This window comes from Nanorana parkeri, unplaced genomic scaffold, assembly GCF_000935625.1.
Source record: "Nanorana parkeri isolate BGI_ZX_2015 unplaced genomic scaffold, ASM93562v1 scaffold1077, whole genome shotgun sequence".
NCBI lineage: Eukaryota > Metazoa > Chordata > Amphibia > Anura > Dicroglossidae > Nanorana > Nanorana parkeri.
In genome coordinates this window covers 84,588-110,900 of record NW_017307345.1, presented here as the reverse complement: position 1 = coordinate 110,900, position 26,313 = coordinate 84,588, and the positions used below count along the sequence as shown (strand labels likewise).

The 26,313-nt window shown below is 41.1% G+C and overlaps 1 protein-coding gene across 1 annotated transcript in view; it reads right to left on the bottom strand.

The window, feature by feature from the left end:
- STPG2 (sperm tail PG-rich repeat containing 2) overlaps positions 1-26,313 on the bottom strand; it is a 381,107-nt gene that overhangs the window by 331,207 nt on the left and 23,587 nt on the right. Inside the window, exons 6-7 of the mRNA XM_018567630.1 lie at positions 5,722-5,837; positions 852-963 (exon numbers count right to left, since the gene is read on the bottom strand). Of these exons, the coding sequence (XP_018423132.1) occupies positions 852-963; positions 5,722-5,837 (228 nt within the window). The remainder of the gene's footprint in view (positions 1-851; positions 964-5,721; positions 5,838-26,313) is intronic.

Sequence of the window (26,313 nt, the reverse complement as noted above, 5' to 3'; positions counted from 1 at the left end):
TTTTATCTTAGGTGGCACCTCTTTCAGTCACATAGGGGGAGGGGGTTTCCAGAGCGCCATGTTTTCTGTACAGTGGCTGCTCTGCTCCACAATGTTTGCAGTATGCATGCAGCCTGCTGCTGTTCCCATTATATTTACAGACCAGTGGACGCTTCATGCCATGGGTCACTCATCTACTGTCTAAAGCCCAGCCCAGCTGACTGTTTTCTACTAAAGATCATTTATTAAACTGCAGAAATATCAGTCTGACAGAAAATGATAGATCATGCAGCTGTTTTGCAGCTTTTGACAATGGCATGCAAAAGGGTCCCATTCCTGATAATGCATAATGTATATTCCAGCTTGTCCAAATATAAAGGTCTCCCCATGGAACCTTTATATCTGTGCAGATTAGATTCAGAAATCTACACAAGACAGGGAATAGATAAGGCTCTTCTGGGTCACTAACTATACCCCACACTTACCAAAGCCTTCCCATGTTTATTACAATATATACTGCAAAACAACATGACTTATCCATAATTGCATGCATTTGGTAGAATACTAGTTTATATTACTGTATTACTTTATCTAGCAGAATTATATAGCTCAGTTTATATGCACAAATTCAGTGTTCTTTTTATGCATATTCTTAAAATCAATGAACATCAATGAGATAATTAAGAAAGAATGCATTTCAGGTAAACTACAGATTGATCTTTTTCTTTTTAAGAAGATTTCAACTTGTGCTGTGCATTGCTTGTTGCAGTTATTTAAGTGTATTTCTAATCATATGGGCCTGGAATTCACAAGTTCCACTCTCACAGTTAATGATTGTATTTCAGTACTATGAACAGCCAAATTGACTTTACCTTCTTCTCTTCCTGTAATACGATTACTTCGTGATAGCGTGGAATGAATGGCTCATATTTTTTCTTGTCTTCCTTCTTGGAGTTGACATTCTCATAATGCAGTGCACTTTCCCTTTAGAAAGTTCAAAGGAAGATTTATGAGTCTGCAGTTCAGATTGCACAGACATCTAAACAAGTACAGACAGAAAGCCTTCCCCCCTTATGTTTACAGGCTCTAATGGGGGCCAGATCACTCACTAATGGAGACTTACGCACTTACAGTGAAGGATGCAGTCACTGAGGTCTACTGTAAATGAATTTGCTGATACATGCGAATTGTAATTCTACCGCTATTTAAAGGAACACAATGCTTAAAGTGACACTAAACTCAAGAGTTAAATCTTAAAAATGCTTTTAAGTACCCCAGTAACAAAAATGTATCGTAATTGTGTATTACTCAGCTGTAGATCATCAAAGCATCTCTGCATTCATGCTGACACTGTCCTTCCTTCTGGAGGATGGCTACTTGTGTTCCCCATTGTGTCTGTGTGTTGTAAAGTAGTCACAGCTCTAAGATCACTCCCGTGATGGACTACAACCTCACATTTAGTTAAATAACTTGTATTGAGATTGTAGTCCATCACGGGAGTGAGCTTTGAGCGGTTGTTACATTACAATACACACAGGGACCATGGGGAACAACAGTAGCCACCCCCCAGAAGGAAGGACAGTGTCAGCACCAATTCAGAGATGATTTGAGGATCTACAGATGAGTGATGTACAAATAAGATACATTTTTGTTCATCGGTAACGTACATGAATGCATTCTTAAGCTTTAACTGTTGAGTTTAGTTTCACTTTATACTATATGAAAATTAAAAAATTAATAAGTGGGGCAATGTCATCCAAAACTTTTGCCTAGTTACATTCCAATGAAGGTCCCATTTACTTGCTGTTTTAAACTTTGATAGGATCTTGCACTTTATTACATTTTTAATTTTTAAAAACACATCTCTTAGGGGTCTTTTCACAAAGCAGCCGAAGGATTTAGCCGTAGCTTGTCCCAGGAGAGAAACACTGCTTTTCTTTTTTTTATTCTGACACGGAGCCGTTGGCTGTCGTCAGAATAAAGGTAAATTTTCACCATAGGAATGCATCGCTAGATTCCTGTTGGCTATTTCAATTTGCAATAGCAAACTAGCTATTGCAACCGCCCTCTGCTGCTGTCAATCAGCAGAGGGGACCTGCAGTTCTCTATCAGGTCCCCACTAGTGATTGACTGCAGCAGAGGGCGGGTGCAATAGCTAGTTTGCTATTGTCTATTTAGTTGAAATAGCCAATAGGAATCTAGTAATGCATTCCTATGGCGAAATTTCTTAATTTTTTTTTACGGTAGCAGAACCGCCCGGCCAATAGAAAACAGTTGGGCGGAGCTAGCTGTCACTGCTAGCTCCGCACAATCATTTTCTATTTATTTTTTTGTACTTTTTCAACTATTTTTTTGCTCAGCGGCATTCGGCTATTCACTCACTGCTGTTCGGCATCTATAAGAATACGCCGAACAGCAGCGAGTAGCCTGCCAGAGGTGCGGCTTAGCCGATCCAGATGTTGGATGGGCTGAGTCGAAGCATGTTCGGCCGACCCGAAGCCACGCGAAGCCACCCGATATACGGCTGATTTCAGATTGGTGTGAGTTTTCCATAGATGCTCAGACTTCCTCCAATTTTTTAAAAACATATTGGATGGTTTCTTTTGTATCTGACCAAACAAGTATGTGTGTGCTGGTATGACTGAAAGAGTGATTGGAAAGTAAGATCCATTATGACAGGGGTTAATATGAATAGGTACCCTTTAAAGCTCTGCATATGTTAAACATTTCCAAAGACTTCAAGATTACAATACACACGGTTAGCTGACTTTTTTCCAGTAATTTGTGGAAGAAACCTGATACGCTTCATTCTGGTACCACTTTTCTCAAAAATAGCATTTATTATACAGTCATTTAATATTTTGTAAAGTCAAATAATTATTAAGTCTCTTAATTTATGTGCAGATGTAGGCATCATTAGCTTGCATTTAGTTGTTGGGGTCCTTTTAAAAAGACATTACAATCTGTGCACATTCACTTGACCTGCATGTGCCAGGACTTGTTTTTGGGACCATCTATTACATTTTTATCTACACTCTTTATAAATTCCTGGTATAGTCTGTACTTCTATTGAATTTGCAGTTGGTGCACGACTGGGCAACACAAGTTTTGCTTAAAGGAGAACTATGAGGCGAGTGATTTTCACTCACCTCATAGTTCTAGCCGACCTGTGACAATGAGACTGTCACAGGTCGGCTCAGTAGATCGGGAGGGGAGCGAACACATACCGGCGTTCGCTCACCTCTCGATCCTGTCACGGCTCTCTGCCGTGACAGGGAAGGGGCTGCATTCCCCCCTCCCATCCGCCAGTGCTGACTGGCGGAACGGATGGGGTAGGGGGCAGGTACAGCTGGCTCTGCCTTTTATATAGGCAGAGCCAGCTGTCAGTCACGCAGCTGGGCGGATCCCGGCACAATTGTCGGGATCCGCTTCAGCTGCGGCGTCTCAGTATACTCAGTATTATCAAGTGTCTGTTTCTAGACAGAAATTTCCACTTTTACAATGGCAAAATACTTTGTTTCCTTTGTTGAATTGATGGCCAAAATGGGAAGAAGACAATATATGAATAATTCATTTCTAATGAACAGAATTAAATATTTAATTGAACCAATAATGAGCTATAATATTGCTGCGCTGTGTGTTAGCAATGCTCTTGGAAAGAAGCTGGTACTGTGAAATGAGAAACCGAAAAATAGACTATTTTGAATACTGTATTTCTAACTAGTAAAAAAAGCAATATTGTTATTTCACTTTCTATTAAAGCAAAAGTAAACTCACTTCCCTGGCTCTGTTGTTATTATTATTATTATACAGGATTTATTTAGCGCCAACAATTTGCACAGCACTTTACAAAATGGAGAAGACAGTACAGTTACAATACAATTTACAATACAATACAATTTCAGTAGAATAGGGTTAGGAGGCCCCTGCTCGTGATATCTTACAATCTAGTAGGAGGGACAAGTGATACAAAAGGCAATAATTGTTTAGATTGAGTTATTGGAAGAAGTAAAAGGGCAGTTATGGTGAGATAAGATAGGCTTCCCAGAAGAGATGTGTTTTTAAGGATCGCCTAATAGAGGGCGGCATAGGAGATATGCGGACAGATTAGGGTAAGGAGTTCCAGAGGATGGGGGACACTCCGGAGAAGTCCTGGAGGTGAGCATGGGAGGAGGTAATTAGAGAGCTAGAGAGCAGGAGGTCTTGAGAGGAGCAGAGAGGACAGTTTAGGTGATATTTTGAGATGAGGTTGGTGATGTAGGTTGGGGCGGAGTTGTAGATGGCTTTGTATGTAGTTGTCAGTATTTTGAATTTTATTTGTTGGGCAATTGGGAAACAGTGGAGGGATTGGCAGAGGGGGGCAGCAGACAATGAATGGTTGGTGAGGTGGATGAGGCTGTTTAGTGGTAGGCCAACAGGGAGGGAGTTACAGTAGTCGAGGCGAGAGATTATAAGGGAGTGAATTAGAAGCTTTGTGGTTTCATTTGTTAAAAAGGGGCGTATTTTGCCGGTGTCTACATCTTCACCCAGTCTTTTCCTGGGTTCAGGGTCTTCGGCCACCAAGATTGACTAGGCCGGCTCTGTCATCGGCGTCTACATCTTCACCCAGTCTTTTCATGGGTTCACGGTCTTCAGATTGACTGGGCTGGAATTACGTAACTCCCATGCACGTACACAGGAGTTCATTCATTCTGGCACCAAGGAACCAAGGCCAAGAAACTGAGGCCTACACTGAGCTGCACATGCACTTACGTTACTGCTTATTAACTCACTGGCTCTCATCTTGTTTCCAGCCAGTTAAAGAGACTCTGCCACTAGGGGGGAAGAGGCAAACTGCTGCAGGTACAAAGTGCAAGTACCAACAGCTACCTGCCCATACCCATGCAGCCACCCAAACCCTTCTCTTTTGGCCTAATATCTGACCATTTTGGCAATCAAAGTTTTAGCACTTACAAATTTTTGAAGAATTATTCAGATAATATCTATGGTTGTCTGTGTCCTGGGGAGATTTCCTTTCACTTTCTGTCTCAAAGAGACAACAGGAATTGAGTACAAATGCATCCAAAGTGAAAGTATCATCGGTTCCAGTGACATTTGTAACATTTTGGATTTTCCATCATTTTCGGTCACATGTACAAATGGAAAGGGTAAATCTCCCCAGCAGATACATAGCAGTAAAAACCTGACAGGAGTTGTAACACTTCTCCACTTTATCCAAAAATAAAAAGAAATGTGTTGGCTATGGATACGCTTTAAATATGAGCCATGTGTACAACTGTTTAAAGTTTATAAGGTCTTATCAGTGCAGGTTATAAAACCCAGAGCTTTCAGGATTTAGAGAAAAGTGATTGTGGTTTTGACTATTGCTCTATTTGCAAATTCATACCAGCTTCATTGTATCTGATTTTCCTGCTATCAAGTGAGGGGACACAATCCCAGGGCATAGTTTGGCTTCAGTTTCTGGCTCTGGTCTTTTACTATACTCTTTTTATGAAGGCTATATTATCCATTATGCATTATATGAAAACTGGTTTTGACAGTTCCTATTACAACACTAGCAGTTAAATGCTAGCATATATTTCACAATGCAATAAAATCTGCCACCGCTACAAGCTGGAGCATAAATACCCATCTAAGCACCTCTTTAGAAAATCAAACAGCTTTGAATTACTTATCGGAGAAGCACAGCAGTAAGTGTCATGTAAGAGTTAATAAAAAGCCTGGGAATATTGTCATACATACTGATCTATGTCGTATTCCCCAGGCCCAGGTCCATCACACTTCTGAAATTCAGTACGTTTTCCTGAGTACTTTCCAAAGTGCACACCACGGTATTTCAGAGTTGCATATGGTTCATTCTGAAAAAAAACAAAAACAGAACCAAATGTATCGTTAAGTGTTAAGTGATGAAAGATATCAGACCTTGAATGTGTAAGATGTTATGAAACAGAGCATTGTAATCATGTTCTATACCCAATTCTTCATAAACAGCTAATGAACAAAAAAAATACAATATGAAATAGTTCATGTTAGAGTTACCTATATCACAGTTACAATAAAAGAGTCGAATCAGATGCAACATGAGTAGCAGTGTCAAAATAGACAAATAGCTGGTGCCAGAGCTACATGTACATCAGTCTAAAAATCTTTAAAAATATTTAATTTATCAAAGAAAAAATAAATAAAGGCAACATATGTCAAAAAGGAACAAACAAACAAAGGGGAAAGGTGATCCCAAATTGAAGCTCACAAACAGGTATAGACATCTTTTAAGACTATAATTTTTAAATGTCACAAATCTACAGCAGAACCAAAGGACCTCAGTGATCCAGTCTAAAAAAAAAAAAAAAAACATTAGAATTTTGGGCATTTAATTTTTTTTTAAATAATGGCAACATATGTCAAAAAAGAACAAAACATAAACAAACAGGGAGAGTGATGCCAAGTTGAAGCTCACGAACAGGTATAGACAAACATTTATTCCTTTATCTAGACAAATGTATGTTTTAGTCAATGGATATCTACATCTCTATGCCCTGCACACACACCTCCAGTTCTGGACCAATTGTATGTTTGTAGAATAATAGTAATTCTCCCAAGAGAATCCATCCCTATTAAATAAAGAACTTTGCCATGGTTATAATGAAACAAGAAGGAGAAAACACTATTGACAAGTCAATGACAAGATATGCACTCTAAAAAACATTCACCGCTCATTTAGGAGAGCAGTGCCCTGGCTCTAAGAATGGGCTGTAGGACAATGTAGAACAGTGATGGACATATTTGATTAAAAAGGCCTGGGGCGTCAGCCTTGTTATAGAGTAAGACAGCGAAATACTATACCCTGCCACATTTCAAGGAAGAAAAAAGATATACCTTACCAAGCATACAACTCCACTACCCCCTATCATCAGGCATAATGGGATTTGATAGGTTAAAAAAAATCAGCAAAAAACAGGGTTATGAATTGGTTTAACAGGGACAAGTTTTATTTTAGACCAAATTATTGGGGGGGTTTTTTTTCAAAATTCATTCATGTAGGCCAACTTATCAGTTTGACAGCTGAGCCCCACAGCAAATGGGTGCAAATACTCATGTAAAACATACCCTGGGGATCATTGCGAACATTTAAAAATTGGTACTGTCCTCGCACAATGGAACAGTTGGAAGATCTGAAATACCAGTTACAGAGTAACAGAGAAGTAAAGCCAAAATTTTAGTTTTTACTTCTCTTTTGGGTCACAGGATTACATTTACTAACATACTCCTGTAACCCAAAGTCAGCAGATAGTGGGCATTAGCCACAGCCGGGAAGGATCCCAACAATATTACCATGATTCAACACGGCTGTTTAAGTGGCAGCTGGCTCTGCTTCTCTAGAGCCAGATGTGCCTGCCACCTTTCCTTTGAGTCTTTGAAGTGAGCGATGGAGGAAGAAAGGGGGGAAGAGGGAACCCCTGGCGAGCAGAGACGATGAGCTAAACAGTCAACAATTACATGATTGCTCAACTCGCAGTATAGAGCTGACGTGGGACAGCTGCAGTGTGCCATGCCAACTCTAAGCAGCGGGGAGAATATGTTTTAAGCTGGCCATAAACCTTACAATTATCTGCAGATTTTCTGTGGTCAGATGGAAAAGGTGCAACAGATTCCTCCATCTACACTCAACTGTGTGGATGGAGTAATCTCCACCTGGGCCAATCTGTTCCACTTTTTCCATCTGACCACAGAAAATCTGCAGATAATTGTAGGTGTATGGGCACCTTTACTCTCCCCACTTTTCTCCATTAACTCACTTATGCTTGTACAGGTTCTTAGATTATTCATTGTGCCAAAAGGTATGAGTTCAATGTACTTTTTGTACCATGTGAAAACTCTAGACATGTGGAATATTGTGTCTATGCAAAATTTTCAGTCAACCTGCACCTACAGATACATCTTCATTGTAATGACCAAGGGAAACATGAACAACCTGTTCCAAATACGTCAGAATATAAGATTTAATAAAATGCCAAAGCAATCACTTGTAGCATACAAACACATGCTGAGGGGGCTGCTGGGCTAGTCTGGCACACTAATGGCAGGAAGTCTGAGCTGTATAAGTGTTATGTACTAAATGCTGTTATTACAGGGGTGCATGTGAAATCTTGTGAGTAATAAAACTCATTAAAATTAAAGCACGGAAACTAAAGACAACAAGCATGGCAGGTACACCTAACTGAAATCTTAAAAGCATAGCATATAAATTAGTAATTTTTAAAAGGAACACTAATAATGATTGTGCATTTAACATTATAAAAATGAATGTATTTTATTTGTGATTTTTTTTTTTTTTAGATATACATGTAAAATATATCACCCTGATCAATATGATCATCAGTGCGTGTTTCGTTATGTGTTTCTAAGATTGTAATGATTTATACACATAGTAGCAGCCATAGTTTCTCCTTATGCAGGCTCTACTTCCTGCTTTGTAGTGCTACTCACTGGTTGTGCTTTACTGTTCCACCTCACAATAAATGTCTATGAATCAGCTAACTTATTGAAAAACAGGTCCGAGTTCGGTTCGAATTTGAACTTTAGAAAGTCCAAAAAGTTTGAATTTTAACTCGATGCAAGTCTATGGGGCTAGAACTTTCAAAAACAATTGACCCCTTCAAGAGGGCTTATATGCAAGTTATTGGCCATAAAAAGTGTATGGGGATTCGGGTACAGCCCTGGGGGATATGAATCAATGAAAAAAACTTTTACAAAATACAGCTTTTAAAGGAGCAGTGATTTCAACATCACTTAAAGGGTAACAATAAAAACGAAAAGTTCCTTTAAATATCGTGCCTGGGGGTCCCCTTAAGCTGCCTGTAAATACAATGTATAGAACCTGCTGCAGCAAAACTGACATTTTGAAAAAAAAAAAATCCTTTTTTTTTTTTAAAGCATGCAGTTCCCCCTCCCAAACAATAAACCATTTTTAAAAAAGGGTGGGGTTCCCCAAAAATTCATACCAGACCCTTAAGGTCTGGTAGGTATATTTAGGAGGGACCCCGTGTAAAAAAAAATACAAGTGTGGGGGTTCCCCTGTAAAGTCATACCAGGTCCTTAAGGTCTGGTAGCAATTTTATGGAGGAACCCCACCCCCAAAATGGGGGGGGGAACATGGGGTCCCCCCAAAAATTCCATACCAGACCCTTGATGCGAGTACAGGCCGGGCAGGGCCGGAAAGGGGGGGGGGGGTGAGCATGCCATACCAGGCCACATACCCTAGGCACTGGGAGGGTGCTTTTCCAGGGCCGTCCCTGGAAAAGCACTTTGTTCTGTGCCGATGGGGACAAGGGTCTCTCCCCCACAAGCCCTGGGGCGTTGGTTGTGGGGGTGCGGGAAGGGGGTTATTCACATCAGGGTACCCCTCTAAGAAATGGGTACCCAGATGTGCCCCCCCTTGTGAATGAGTAAGGGGGGTCGCAGTAAGTACCCCTACCCATTCACTAAAGAGTTTTTAAAAATTGTAATAAAAAAACAGACTTTTGGAAAAAAATCCTTTAATTGAAAAAAAAAACACGACAAAGGATTTTGATAAGTCCTTTTTCGTTAACCCCCCCAAAAAAAAAATGGAACCACCGACGTAATCCAGGGTCAATCACGACGTCCAGTGTTGATCACGGCGACGGCGATGACTCGACGAAATAAAAAATAAAACAATAAAAAGTAAACAGACGAACACCCGCCGCATAATGGCATTTTCACAGATGCCGGCAAAACATAAACAATTGGGCGGAGCTAGCTAGCTCCGCCTAACTGTGTACAGTTTCACGTCATCTGACATGTGAGCCATGATTGGGGGAAGTCATCATGAGAGTACTGAGCCCTGATTGGGCAAAGTCTGGCACCTGACCTGTGGTCAGGTGCACGCCTTTAGCCAGTTAGGGCTTCACAAGGTGCATTGCCTTGTGGGGCGTTCAGCGGTGGAACAGACCGCCGAACGCCCTTATAGTTCCCGTGTTCGGTGAACACACGAACTATCGATGTCCGAGTTGAACTCATGTTCGACTCAAACATCGAGCCCAACTCTACTGAGTAGTTGTTAAGAAGGAAAGCTAAGTGATTGCAGTAAAAACAACAAAAAAACAGAACTCCCACTACTAGCTAATTTGAAATTCTCTGCAGGTTTCGTTTCGTTCCGAATTGAAATTCATATGAATTTCTGTAAATTTGTACGTTCGGATGCATCGAAATTTCCGAATGAGAGAAAAATAAATCTGAGTGGATCACAATGTTTGATAACGAAATTCGGATACATCTGAACTTAATTTGGAAAACAAAACACAACAAGCGGGAGAGCTGTGTGTCATTTACTGCTCTCTGGCTTCTCTGCACTTGTATCTCAAATGAAAGCAAAGTAACACAATATGGTTACACAATGTAAATAATAAAAGAAGCTGAGAGTTCTGTGTTAGTCTGTAACAGCTTCTGTTTCTTTGAGTACACTTCATCCTGAATGTAAAGAATCTGACAGCTGTCACAGAACACACAAAATGTTCACAGAAATAATTATAATGCTTTAAAAAAAACCTGCATCCCCCCATTCATACCAGATCCTGTAGGTCTTGTAGGAATTTTAAGTGGAAACCCCAAGGCCAAAAAAGTAAAAAAGATGGGATTAGCCCTAAAATCCCATGCCAAACTTTTAATCCGGGCAGCAACCTGGCAGGACAAGACTCCACCACCACCACCACCACCATACCAGGCTACATGCCCTTACTCACTTCACTCATGCGCAGTAGTAGGTGCTGTGATTAAGGACATTTGGTTACTGTTAGGATCCAGAGCGCCTCTAGGTGGCGCAGGAGCTGAGACCTGCAGCTCCAGTGCTCACCTGCGGGTGTTTCCCAGCTGCCAGTACTTAGCCATCACCTGGTGCTTCCTGGGAGGATATTTAAACCCTCCCTGCAGTCAGGATGATGGCTCAGTATCGTTTCCTGTTTCCTGAAACTTGAACCCTGAGTCCCCAGTTCCGGTGAACCCTGCTTTCCGTCCAGAGTCCTGTTACCAGCCCTGTACCCTGTTTGTGTCCCGAGCCCGGTTACCCATTTGCAGTCCTAGATACCTCTTGTTGCCATTACCTGCCTTTCCTCCTGTTGCCATTCCCTGCTTGTCCTCTTGTTGCCATTACCTGTCTTTCCTCCTGTTGCCATTACCTGCTTGTCCTCCTGTTGCCATTACCTGCTTGTAGTCTGGTTGATGTTACTTATTTATGTTTGCTTTTGGGTGTTGTTTAGTTTTGCTGTTTATTAAACTGTATATAATACATTCTGCCCTGTCCGGTGTGGTCATAAGTGTTTGGTCTGCTTGTGTGGGTACCTGCGCAGGTGTGGGGTCACCTGTGCCGGTATCCCTGACAGTGGCGGTATACCATGCACATGAGGCAGCGTACTATGTCTGAGGATGCTACTGCACTTGCACTAAATACCATCACCATACTAAGCTTTCACAAATTTGGCAGTGAGACCCTGCATTAGCAATAATTCTAGGGCCAGTATTTTGGGGTATCTCTAAATTGATGACCTGTGGGGGCTTTTAAAGCGTCTTCTATGGACTTTTTGGGGTACTGGGGTTTTTCGCCGTTTTACGGATGCACGCAATTTGTAACCTGGGCATGTTGGGTATCGTTTTACTCGTTGTAACCTAATCTTTTATATTTCATTAAAAAAATTGGTATTTTGTTGTGTTTTGGGGCATTTAATTACATTTTTCACTAAATATTGGGTTTTAATAAGGAGTTGCGCTAATATTGCGCAACATAAAAATTTGCAACTACCACCATTTTATTTTATAGGGTCTTGGCATTCAGAAAATATATAATGTTGGGGGGTTTTAAGTAATTTTCAGGCCTAAAATTTGGAATATAACATGGGTACAAAAAATGAAAAAAAGGCCTCAGTCATGAAGGGGTTAAAGTCCATCTTCTGGTAAAAAATAAAAGTACACACAGTGGGGCTCCCTCCGCACTGCAAGGGTTAAGTGCTCTCTTTTGTCTAGGGGCTGGGGTAAAGCAGATTTATTTACCTGATCCCCTTCCCCGCCAGCTCCCTCCAACCTTCTAGACTGGTCCACACAGCCACTTCTCCCCTCCTCTCGGCAGTCTAAGAACCGCTGACATCATCACATTTCCATAGACCTGCATTAGACGTGACAACGCTGAACGACATTCCGCCAGCCAGGGCAGAGGGGAAGATGAGGACAGCACCCACCGCCAAGGAGCATGGCTCAGGTGAGTAAATCTGTTTTACTCCAGACCCTAAGCAAAAATGAGCTTCTTTTGCAATGAAGGGGCAGCCCCACTGCAAGGGTACTTTTTTTGTTTGCCCAAAGACAGGCTTTAAAGACTAAAATAAAGCAAACAACAATCAGAACATCCTCCAGGTTAATCTGGCAGTTTTCAATACTTGCCATTAAAGCCAATGACAAACAAGACAAATTCCCAGCTATTAAAGCAATAACAATTTGGTTACTAAAATAAAACTGCTTAGCCTGTTCCTTTACATTTTCGGAACATGAAGCTGAGTCTTTTACAACAATACCTTACCTACATATAGCTCATATTGATCTTTGAATAGGGTCAATGCCCATTTATTGTAATTATAAGAACAGGAGATCAAATGTATTTCCCTTTCCAAAGTGGTTGGACGAGAGCTTATTCTTTTGTAAGTGAACACATTAAAAAAATCTATGTCATCATATGAAAGCTGAAATTACTGCATTAAAATAATATAAATTGACTACTACTTAACTGAGAAGCCTAAGCAATAAGCATTCCTCAGGTACCAAAAAAATCACATTTGTAATTGAATTAAATAGCCTTTTAAAAACACTGACGTGGACAGAAGAATAAATTGATGTTCTATTAATAACTTTAAATCACCATGCGCATTGTGCCAAGAAGTGTTGACAATATCCACTTCAAGGTCACTGTCAGCTTGGTAAGTCATTACCAAATAAAATATGGCTTAATTGAAGCAAACTCAGCAAGGAGCTGCATTATTTTAAGTGAACATTGTAATATAACTCCAAGAAGAATTACTAATCGCCACTCCCGGTGACAACAAAATGGATGAAAAGGTGCTCTGCAACTTTTCCCTTAGACTTGCCACAATTAAATATGGAAATAGATTCAGTAAAGAATTAAAAGTCTTGGAGTGCATTCATTTAGGCACTAATGGACTGCGTTCCAGTATGGCTGCGCACAGGTAGTTCACAGTGTGTTTCCAGGGCTAGCTCATATGTCATTGTCGAGCCTAGCAGCAGAAAGCTATTCTGCTTCTTGCCTGGAAAATTGCACAGTTTAGCGGTACATGAAGAGAGTCTATTATCCAAATTCTGCAGGACAGTAATGCCAGTCGAAGCATAAGCAGTATTTCTTCATAATTTACAATTTTACAGTTGTTTGCTCTTACAGTCATATAAAAGTGCTACTTCGCTGCCATCCAAAGCGTACCTGTCACAAAATTCCTTGGAGTGTACGTATAGGGCAGCTGTTGGTAAACTGATCATATTAAAAAGTGGTAACTAAATAAATAACAATTCATCTAATATCCAATATATTATTTTAAGTTAAGTGCATGCATGGTAAGTAATGTTTAAATGTAACATACTTACAGGTATGTATTACCTCTCATAGACTTCCCCAGACAATGCCTTAATTTGCATTTCCTGAAGGACAGAGCCATCTTTGTTCAGACATCATCCACAGTCAGCATCTACTACAACTGTCTGCTGCCCTAGGCAAAACAGCAACGCCAGAAATGCTGCTGCCCTAGGCAATGGGTTGACGCCGCCTCACCATCGGCACAAGCCTCCGATCACTCACCACTCGCCCGGCATTCAAAGCGCCGCTGCCTGCTGGACACCGCCGCAACACGCCGTCCTCGTCCCCGCCGCTACTATAGCCTCCGGTTCTCTTCCCTTGATGAATACATTTATCAAGGGGAGAGAACCACAGCAATTGCCGCTCTCAGGGAATCTGCCGCTCCAGGCAAACGCCTTGTTTGCCTCGCGGCAGATACGCCCCTGCCTGCAGGAGAGTGATTACATCATTTCACTCAAGGCAAAGTAATTGTTTTAGAGCTTTTTAATATTTATCAATCTACTCTCAATAAAAGAATACCAGGTGATCCTGGTGAATATATTTTTCAGGCACTTCCTGTTACATTGTGGCAACTGATGTGCTCTTGCATACTCACCCTTGTAAAATGTGTTCCTGATTGAGACTACAAGCAGCCATGCCTATGCACATTACGCAGGCTTGATTTAACTTGGTCACTATTAAAAACAAGTGCATCTAGACAGAAAGTGGCTGAAAGGCTGAAGGAGGTCATCAGCACTGAGATGCAGAAAAGGCTGAAAATAATATTTTATGGAAAAAAACCTATGGCAATTGTTTAAGATATACATTGCCAATTCTTTTCCTCAAGTACTCGCCAATACCTTTTTTTAGTCTCATGTGACAGTTTTTCTAAAACAATACAGACTAATGATTTTAGGACAGTGGTGGAGCGCCAGGGCCCAGTCGTAACTGTGATACTGCTAATTCCACCACTGACTACAAGCTGTTGAGGGACTACATATCTCAGCAATACATTGTATAGCAATGCATAATACCACCAGCTATAGAGGACTACAAATCCCAGCAATACATTATACAGCAATGCAGAATGGCACCAGCTATAGAGGACTACAAAACTCAGCAATACATTTTACAGCAATGCAGAACAACAGTATACAAATTTGCTACATACTCTGTGCTGCCACTCTGCACTGGGGTGCCGGCCTGATGTCTCGGGCAGAGGGTCTCAGGAGGGGGAGACATGCGGAGGATCTCAGAACAGGGAGATGTGTGGAGGGTCTGAGGAGGAGGAGATTGGTAGAGGGTCTCAGGAGGGGAAGATGTGCGAGCTGGCAGAACCACTGTAAACGGGAACAGGATAAACAGAAGGCTGCTGTGAGGTCCCTATCAAGCGTAGGACCTAAGGCAGCCACTTCCATTTGAAAAATGAAAGCGTCGGTATCGGCTTTTGGTATCAGGGCATTTTCACGAGTATGAGTATGTATCGGTATCGGTGCATCCCTACTTAAAGCTGACCTTTAACCCCTTTCACTAAAAATGACATCAGGATGCAGCTCTGCATGCTGATATGAAATCATCTTACTGTACATTCATTAGTTAAATAAAACATTTTTTATTTTACTTACTATTCCTTTTTCCCACTTCCTGGTTGAGTGAGGCACTGGTGATGTAGCCCTGGCCTCACAGATGCATCCTGGGAAGGCTACATCACCAGTGCCTTCCTGTGAAATCTCATATGTTTACTGCAAAATCTCACAAGATCTCAGGGGAAAGTCACTTTTTTCCCCTTCATGTTCCAGAAGGCAGACCCAGAGTTCCAGTAAGTAAAGGGAGAAGGAGTAATCTGCCCTTAGTGGAAATTGCCACTGTGAAAAGAATGGGGAGGAAAATAAAAATAAGGTGTATAAAGAATAAAAAGCCTGCAGCTATCAATAAGTATCTGTTTGTAGAGTGGCATTATTAAACATTTCTAAAGGTGCCTTGTTGTCATTTTTAAGATTCATCTATAAGCAAATTATATTCCCTCCAGTTATGGTTTAGAGCCACTTTAATTATTTAAGGTACACTGTTGCCGCATATAGTGACATCAGGAATTTGTTGATGCCGACTTGTCACTAATGTTACTAGGCCACTGAAAGGTAACATCTCATATAGACGAAGCATTCACAGCAAGAATATTTTGCTGTATTACATAGGCGGTGTGCCCGCTAGGGGGCGTGCGCAAGCAGAAAAAAAATGCCGTCTGGCGACGGCAACCCGCCAATGCAGCAGTGCCGTCCGTCCGTTTTTTCACTAGGGGCGGACGGCAAAAGGTTAAAGCGTATGTCAAGGCAAAATAGAATAAAACACATGGAATACTTCTCTAAAACACATCCATGTTCTCCTGTGTTTTATCCCTTTAAAGAGTCTGTAGTACAGAAAAATACCCATTGATAGCTCTCAGCTCTAAAAGGAGAAGTACAGGGGGAGTAAAATGCACTCCTTCCAATACTCAGAGTGGTTAGTGAAACTGCAGGTATCACATGCCAGCTCTATAGCTCGAGAACTGAGCGATTAGGAACTGCTGATCGCTCAGCTCAAGACTTCTTCCTGCAGATAGCAGTGACTGTCAGATTCCCCCCTCCCCTCTTTCTTTCTCTAGTGCTCATTGGAGGGACAGACAGGGAAGGGGGCAGACACAGCTGGCTCTTGCTCTAGAGAGGCACCCTATCGGCATCTTCATTAACCTCTTGCCGTCCGCCCGTAGTAAAAAAACGGACGGACGGTACTGCAGCATCTGCGGGTTGCCGTCTCCAGGCGGCAATTTTTTTCTGCTCGCGCGCGCCCCCTAGCGGGCATGCACGGGCAGAAAAGACCCGTCCAATGCGAACACCCGGTACCGGGTGTTTCACATATAGGCGATCAGCGGGTCCATAGCCCGCCGATCGCCTATATGTGCTCGTTCGCGGCACCGCCCCTCCTAACTGGTTAAGTAAGTTTACAAACTTCTAGATGGATATGGTTATTAGGAGTGGAATAGAACTCGTGGAAATTCAATATGGAAATATGTATTTTTAGTTTTTTACCATAGATACCCTTAAAATGCTTTGCAAATAATTGCTTGAATGTGATACTATTTAGACTAGGGGGTTATAGTCTAGTACCAGCATGAACTGGGGTCTTAAACTCCCCCCCCCCATCAAGAGAAAACAAGAACCCTTATAACACAACGCCTGATTTAAAAGTTCTTGCTGATCCCTGAAAGGCAACCAGGTGAATCCATAAAATATTTCCACATTTCTAGTAAAGTGAATGAACTGCTGGAGAAGAGATGTAGGATAACACATGTTGAAAAGTAAGCTTTCCATACAATCTATGAATTACACAAACTGATAGATTCCTGTGAGGTCCAAATACAGTCCAGGGTGCATAAAATCAGAAATCCTGGCTCTTTATCTCACTGTTGCACATTTCTATTGAAAATGTTTTGTATCATGTAATAACCGGATCCTTTCATTGCCACCAAAACAAACAACTGAGTAATTAAAAGTGGCAAGCTCTTCTATAGTTGCCACTGTGTGCTTTATGTGTTAAACCCGCCTCTCTTAACCTCCTGCTGGCCTCCTCACGGGTGCCTTGACATTTTCACACAGATGTATGCCTCTAATGTGAAGAGGGCTTCTAGTGTGAAAGGGGATCTCCTGATGTAAAGGGGAGCTCTAATGTGAAAGGAGTAGACTGATGTGACAGGAGACTCTGGTTTATGCGTGGGGTCCCCCCTTAAAATCTATACCAGTCCCACTATCTCGGATAAGGGTCTAGTATGGATTTTGGAGGAACAACACATGATGCTTTACATTTATGTTTATAAACTGGTGTGCCTCAAGATTTTGCATACTTTTAAAAGAGAGCCACACCTCAAAAAAGGTTGAGAAAAACTGTGTTAGGCAACTCCAGAATGACTTGTACTGCCTGTCTTTTTCTCAGCCTTGTTATCTATGTAACTACACAGCTCATCTAACTAAATTCTAGTGTTCTACATTCTATAGGCTTTTGGTTTAAATCATTGTTCAGGGCAACATGAAAGTCATAAGGGCAACACCTCACGGCGCGGCAATCGTGCATGATTCCTCATGGAATGCAGCACGCTCACGGAGTCGCCCAGCACAGACGGTTGCGCTGTGAGTACAATTATTTTCGAATGGCTCCCCAGTCGCGCCGGGCGGATTGTGCGGTTTCCCACAGCAATTCCACCAGTGCTTCCGAATTCCAAACACGATCGCGGCTAAAACGGCCGCTCGTCGTGTATAGCAAAAAAAAGGTACATGTACCTTTTTTCTGTGATTGCCGTGCGGATGTCACCCCCATTGAAATCAATGGGGCCGTGCAGGAATCGGTGCGATCCCATGTGGCGCGATCCCAGAACGCTCAGGTCTGCACCGGGCCATAGGACAATTTGTTTTAAAATACCACACCATAAAGTTACATTTAAATGGAGGACATACTGTATATTATTAAAGCAAAAATCTATTGGTATGTTTTATTACAAAATGCACATTCATTTCTTTTAACATTTCTAATAACCTCTCAATGCAACAATTTCACACAGATTCATGATTTGAGTCTTAAAGCCTTTTCTACAAATGTATTATTATATGCCATAACTCACTAATTAATAGTCTATTTCATGCTGTCAGCATTGGCAGTCCCTAATTTAAGAGTGAGGAAGCTGAACTGAACAGTAACATAACCCACAGGATTCATTTTCACATGTGAATTATATATGAGTGTCATTGGAAAAGGTGATAAATGTGGTTATGAGCTAAGCTTGGGGTTTTTTTTTATATTTTGACAAGAATATCCACATGGAGTATTGTATTCACCACAAAAATGCAGACTCAGATTTCCTGCATATATTGTAAGCAATTAGGAGACACATTTGAATTGTGTCAGTCTTGAACAATATCCCACCATAAGCCCAAATCTATATCAATATCTATATATGAAATAATTTCATTAAGCATTTGCAAAATGCCTTATATTATTGAAGAAAAAAAACTCAATTATTTTGCAAATGGGTTAAAAACAGCACAGCTATAAGTGTAGAACATTATTCATGATACTGTTATTTTCAATCTTTTCATTTCATATCATTTTGACAGTTGCAGATAGAATAACAATTTAGACCAGTAATAATGTAAACAATTGATTTTTATTTTTAATTAATGCAAAGTACTCTTGCCCTGACGCCCACCCACTTTCTGTTTGCTGTGTGCTGTGGGTGCTTACTTCAGTGAAGGAAAAAAGATTTTTAGAATGGTTTCTAGAAGTTAAAAGAGTTGTAGAGTCCCAGCATATACAGTACTATCCTGTTATTACATCAGCATTGTAATAGGAATACATAATGGAGTTGTTTTTGATAGAACAATCAAAGCTTACTTTGAAATCCCTTTTATATAGTGAGTGCTGCCTTCTATATGCCCATCACTTTCAACAACTTCCTTGATACCCAGTGTGCTTTGCATCTCTTTCCCTGCTGCTTGATGTGATGCAATCTCCATTTCTCAAGACTACATATCCCATCATGCATTGCATTCCAGCAAGCAATGATAATGTTCCATTGTTCAGACATTGAATTGTGGTGCAGAAGGTTTGAACATTGTGACACGAGGAAGTACATATTCAAGGGGCTGAGTGAAATTGTGTCAGTGCATTGAGGAAGTTCATTGGAGGGACAGACAGGTAAGGGGGCAGACAAGGCTGGCTTTGGCTCTAGAGAGGCACCCTATGGGCATCTTCAATAAGTAAGTTTACAAACTTCTAGATGGATATGGGTATTAGGAGTTGGATAGAACGTATAGAAAATCAACAGAAAAATACAGATTTATTTTTAGTTTTTGACCACAGCTGCTGTTTCATGGTTTGGTTTATTTCTTTTACAATAACTTACTTTTTTTTATCTGTCCGTCACTTTTATCTTCTTATGTTTATTTCGTCCACAGATTTTAATAATGAGAAATATGAAACGTGGGACCAGTAATTTTAAAGAGGGCTGTAGGGAGCACACCTGTGGAAGTGTTGGCTTGTATAAGGGCAGTAATAGCAGTGGGACAGTCTCATGTAATATGTCTCCAGGCCATGACTGGCGTCTGCAGCAGATCCCAGTCTCCAACAACTCCTACAGCATGTTTGCAGTCTCTGACTATCTCTTGTTGACAGATTGCTGTAGCATTGCATTAAGAAAATATTATGTGTGGCCACTTTAAGCCCCCCCCCCCCAAACACACACACAGGGACATACCACCAATTATGCTAATTGAAGAAGCCACCGCAGGTGGACCTCATGGAAGCTCTTGCAGAGCCCCATGTGATCCAAAAAGTCTCTTTGCAAAAGAATATGACCCAGCTTTTAGCTGTCATTAACACTTCCATCTCATGAAGAAGTTGACTCAAAGTACAAAACACGCCACATTGAGGGCTTGATAAGCTGCAATAAATTACATTTTTTTTTCAGATATAGCTACGCTTTAAGCTGAAGTTTCCGTGTAAAGGTTAACATAAAATACAGATTTCATCAGAACTGTGATTGTACAATAATTTATGAAAAAGAAACAATTGCCCCCTGGCTCTGTTCTCCTTTTTCTTTCCAGGCCTCATGTAATTTTCACTGATGGCTTAATTTAAAACTCGCTCGCAAGAGCTATCAACTGCAATAAGGCTGTACTACAATAAAAATGCTTTTTCTATGGGGACATTTAAATGTCTAAATGAACCATTGCTGTTCTACCTTTCAATTATATGGCTGTTCCAGTACAATGTACCAACTGCCATTTATACAACTATCAGCCAACCTAGTGACAATGCAGTGTATGTGAATTCCTAAACACATCACATATCACTGGTAAGTCTATGTATTGTATGAACACAGTTGTTTCAACTGCATCATTTTGGGCTGTGGACAAATAGGGTAGTCCTTTCAAAGCATGATACGATAGATAGATAGATAGATAGATAGATAGATAGATAGATAGATAGATAGATATGGCAATCACAGCTGCCTCCTGTGGGCTCATTTTTCAAATGGACCGTTCATAAAATGCAAGATATGCTTATGTTGCAGTCCTCCGCTCCTAGAATAAAAAGCTTCAGAAAATACTACAAGGTTGGTAAACACACCTATATTTAATGAATCACAAACTAGATAAAGTTTTTTTTTTTAATTACCTTGAATTCAGCATTAGGGGAAATGTGAGCACTCAATGCCTTGGACATGTCAGCTGCCTGCCTATCATTGGCTTCAATATTAATCACTAATCCAACTCCGCATCTGCATAACAGTTTTAGATCTGTGACTGGGAAAGCATTAAAGAGACCCTGTTGGCAAACTATTAATTTCAACAAATATATTTCAATAAGCATATATATGCATTAAACATATTTTATGCGTTATTTAGCTGTAAAAGCCTACCTTATGTAAACATCCAAAGATTTGTTGGCAGTCATATCAGCAGCCCATGCGACTCAAATTACACTGTATAGTATTGCCCTTTGCTCCTCCTCCGGCTGCCTCATAAGCGCTCATTCATATGCGATTCATTCTGTGATTCTTGCCAGCAGAGAGACTAGCCCCATGTATACACTGTGTGCAAACAGCTGTGCAGGGTCACAGGTGGCTATGCGAGGTCTTAGGAAGGCTGTGTGGGGTCTCAGGGGGCTGTGCGGTGTCTCAGATGTGCTGTGCGGTGTTTCAAGAGGCTGTGCGGTGTCTCAGTTGGCTGTGTGCAGTCTATGGTGGGCTGTGCAAGATCTATGGTGCGCTGTGCAGGGTCTCACCAGGGTCTGGATGGTCCTGAGGGCGGGTGCGGGCATTGTGCTTATCCAGGGAGGAGGAGGAGATGTGTGGCCGGCGCTGTAAATAGGAAGGCTGCTGAGGTCCCTAACAAATGCGAGACCTCAGGCAGTTGCTTCTGTTAAACATTTTAAGAGCCGTTATCGGCGCTTAGTAGCGGGGCATTTTCACGAGTACGAGTAATTGTGAAAATCCCATTATTGACACCGTGCATCCCTAGTAATAAGACATTTCCAGGAGGGGGCTGGGCTAGGGAAATTACTAGTTAGTTTTTCTGTTCAAAGGCATATCGCAAATGAATAACAATCATTTCTTGAAAAGAAAACACTGCAGATAAGCATTTTATATACTTGATTCTTCTGTGATTTTATTTGCATTTTTTAAGTTGGTAATAAGGTTTCTTTGAAGCCACTGGAACGGCATGACCATCAAGCAGCTAGCGCTTTTCAGATGGAGAGGTTATCAAGTCAGCAGTGACAAACACCATACTTCTCTTATGACAGGTTTCCTTTAATAGGGCATCACCTCATAAACCTGCTAAATCATAAAGCTTTTCCTAAATGTGTTGCAGAAGGCAGAGGAGGAGAACATCACACCTCAGCATAAACACAGGGAAATTGCAGGAACATTATACAAAGAAGAGAGGCACACCAGGGTTCATTTATTAAAGGCAAATAGACAGTTCACTTTGCAGGGGAATTTTCCCTTAGACTAGTGAATGAGGTGAAGATCTGCTGTCTTCCATTATCCAATCATGTGCAAGCAAAAATACTGTTTTTTGTTTTTTTTTATTTGCCTCGAGCATGGTTGGGCTGCCAGCTCTGTTGGGCTGGTGGCCGCTGTCAGAATACAATGAAGGCAGGAGGAGATTCCACGATCAACTTTAGTAAGTGTTGATGAAGGAATCAGTTCAATTGTTTTCAATTCAGCCCATGCGTTGAATGAAAAAAATAGAACAGTGTATAGCCAGCTTTAGAATGCAAACCTTTCTTTTGCAGCATACAAAATTTACTTTACAAAAATTTCCTTCAGCTCCTGTATATTTCCTATTCCCGTCTGGCATTATACAGGCACTCTCAAATAAAATCACAAATTAGCCTTACGTTTTCTGCCTAGCAAAATCTCCAACATTTATATCTAAATGAGGAATATAACCCCTCTTCCCTTACTTTCACCTTTACAGTGAGCCCTATGAGATTCTCATTGTAATACTAGCCAACTCTGAAAAAGATGCACTTGTTTATTCTGATTCAGCATCTTACCTTGCTGCATGCCTTTATCACAATCAAGCATACGAAGAAAACAGTAACAATTACAAATTGCCTCGACGCCCAATTATCAAATATATGTCAACTACATATCTACGATTTCGGCATACTCAGCAGATGTAGGGAACATTAGTAGAAAGCACAAGTAGGTTAAAGCCTGAGGAAAACTTACATTTTCAAATTCCAAACCATAAAGCTAAAAATTTATCGTGCAATATGTTCAGGAAAAAATTAGATATATGTATCATGCATAAAATCACTAACGTTGTAACCTTTACCTGTATGGTTTATCATTAAACGTATTCAGTATGTATAATGACATACCTAAGTAGAAAAGACTATTGACAATTGGTGAATCACATGCTTCTTGTGTATTGAGTGCTGCCTTCTGTCTGCCCATCACTTTCAACAACTTCCTGGATTCCCAGTGTGCTTTGCATTAGTGTTCAGCCGAATATCGGATCTATCGATAATCGGAAATGATATTTACAGATTTTCTAACTATCGGTATCAGTCAAAGTGACCGATATTACCGATAATAAACACTGTGCAAATTTCAGCTGGATCTTGAAGAACCAGAAGAAATTTGCACAGTGGGTGCAGCTCTCTGGCCGGCATCCTTCGATAAGCTGATCGAAGGAGCCAGCAGCCATTGAGCTGCCGGCCCTGTTCGAGTATTTTGACAGCAATCGGTGGCTGCTTTCAGAATACAAAGAAAAAACATCAGATAGCAGGAGAAGCATTAGCTCCCCTTCTATACCGATTCCCCTGCTATGTTTTTGTTTTTTTGTTTATTTCGACAGCAGCCGCCGGCTACTGTCAGAGTACAGAAAAAAAAAAAACAAATAGCATGGGAATGAATAGCTAGACTGCTATTGGCTATTTCAAGTTGCAATAGCCAATAGCAGGCTGGCTATTGCACCCGCCCACTGCTACTGTCAATCAGCAGAGGTGGACCTGGCTTTTTGTGTTCTCTAGGTTTGCATTAGTGTAATTTACCTTTACTAGACATGTGGCCTATAGGACAATAGGGCAATCCATCTTTTTCTAGCAGAATGTAGAAAGGGTTAAAGGGCAATCCATCTCTTTCTAGCAGAATGTAGAAAGGGTTAAAGCCTTTGTGACTTAAGTATTGCTGTCTGTTTCCCATTTCTTATTTCTGGTAAGGCTGCCATGACTAGAAATAAGGGTAAAACCCCCAACAGCAATAAAGGTATAACAGAGGCTTTTCTCCCACTGTATCCAAAGAGTAAAGTAAATAAATATTCTAGGTGGGGTTCCACTTCAAGAAGGAATGACATTTATAAGATTCCGAGTCCTGCCCAAGGTCTGCCCCCTCTAAAAGGTTTCACACAATCCTGAGCTTAGTCATAGAGTCATGCTCTATGACTAAGCTCAGGATTGGGTGAAACATGTCAGAGGGGGCGGCCTTTAGGCAGGACTCAGTGTCACTGATAAACGTTAAATAAATAAATTCAGCATAGAACAGAGTTCAGCTGGATCCTCCCTTTACTATATACCTGTTTGGTTGAAACGAAGACACGCACCCTGCTGTCTTTCCCCAGCTAAAGCCATGGAGGAGCAGAGCTTTATTCTTATGCCCTGATTTATAAGACCCTGTTACAAGGTTATGTACTCCTAAAGGATGATCATTTTCCTTTAAATAACAGCAACATACAGCTGCTTTAGATGCATCTACACTGAATTAGTATGCAATGCAGCAAGACTGGTAACACCCATAGAAATCACTCAATATGGAAGATATTTGTCAGTGAAGTAAATGAGCCCTCTTTCTCTAGCAGACTGTGAATGAATGTATGTATTCAGCTCTGCCCCTCCTACATGTACACTATAATAAAAGCTCTTAAGGGAAGAAATTCATTAAATCACTATTGTAGTTTATGCTCTGTGGATTTACATTAAAAATGCAAATGCTTAGCTAATAAACCCAAAATGAAAAGAGGCAGGCCATATAGGTTCATGATGGATGATTTAAGTCTTAACTCATTAATCAAAGAGAAACTAGTATCATAGAGTGCAGTATGAAAGGATGATAATACCTATCAATGCTAGTGTGTAGAATTATACTTTCCTTGTTACAAAATATTCAAACCATTCATTGATACAACAGAAAAGACATATCCAACCACTGATAAATGATGTATAACCCAATTAAATCCTAATCTTCAATCATTTTAAGAGCAATCAGTAGAAATGCTAGATTGATTGAGCTAGCAATAAATATCATGTAATACGTTTAAAATTGCTACTTGCGATTATAGAATATCAACAGCTACAACCAGAAAGGGGCTGCCATGACCTTAACTAAAGCAATGCATCCACTTTCTTCCCTCACTCCCTATTTGATGATTTTCCTAAAACAGCAAGTAAATGGAACAAGTTGATGGTGCCACACAGACATAGAGGGTTATTCACAAAGCTAGCCGAAGGATCAGCCGTAGCTCCGGCTAATCCTTCCGCTAGCTTCGGCCGCCTGAGCCCTTCAGTTCAGTAGAACCAAAAGGCTGCTGTACGGGTTATTCACTATAGCCCGTACAGCTCCCGAAGCTGGCCGAGCGGCTCAGTCGAGCCAAAGGCATATGCTTCGGCTCAACTGAGCAGAAGTGAAACCCGAAGTGGGCCGAGGAGCCGGCCATAGTTGCGAGGCTTTCAGCCGGCCAAACAGCTGTACGGAGCCAGCCGTGATCTCATGGCTGGCTCCAGCCAATTGCAATGACAGTTCAGCGTCCCCTAGTTACCAGGTAACCATTGGGCGCTGAACTGTCATTTAAATGAGAACTCGGCGGAACTGGCTCCGCCGAGTTCTCATTGTGTAATGACAGTTCAGCGTCCCCTGGTTACCAGGTAGCTAGCACTGCTAGCACTGCCCAATTGTTTTCTACTTTTTTTACTGTTTTTCTATTCTGCTCGGTACCATTGTGGTACCGAGAAGAATAGCCAAGTATAGCTTGGCCATTCTGAGAATAGCTATTCACTCACTGCCGTTCTGCCCCTATGAGAATAGGCCGAACAGCAGCGAGTAGCCTGCTGGAGGTTCGGCTCAGCCGATCCAGATGTTGGATCAGCTGAATCGAACTCCTGCTGCACTTTAGGTCGGCCGAACATGCGTTCGGCTCACTTCACTTCAGGTTGGTTATTCACCCTGCTGCCTTCGGCAGCTTTGTGAATAACCCTGATAGACATACACATTCTATATGTGGGAATGTCACTGGCTACAAGCTCAGCAGATTTGGCTTTTTTGTGTCATACCAATACAAATAAAAGAAATAAACATGAGAATGCCTAAACATTTGTAATTGCAACCATTTTCTGCACAAAGTGGTGCATTATCTGACAGCAATGCAGGGGTGCCAATATTTTTGTCCATGACTGTATATATATATACACACACACACACACACACACACACACACACACACACACACACACACACACACATAAATGTAATAGAATAGTGCTGCAAAGCAAGCAAACTTTTCTGTGGGCATTAAAAATGTGCCTTGTAATCTGGTTTGCGTAAAATATAACAAGCTGTCAATTTACGGAAAGTACATTTTGGTTGTAATCCAGAAACTAAAAAAAAATGTGCTGTGTAGCAA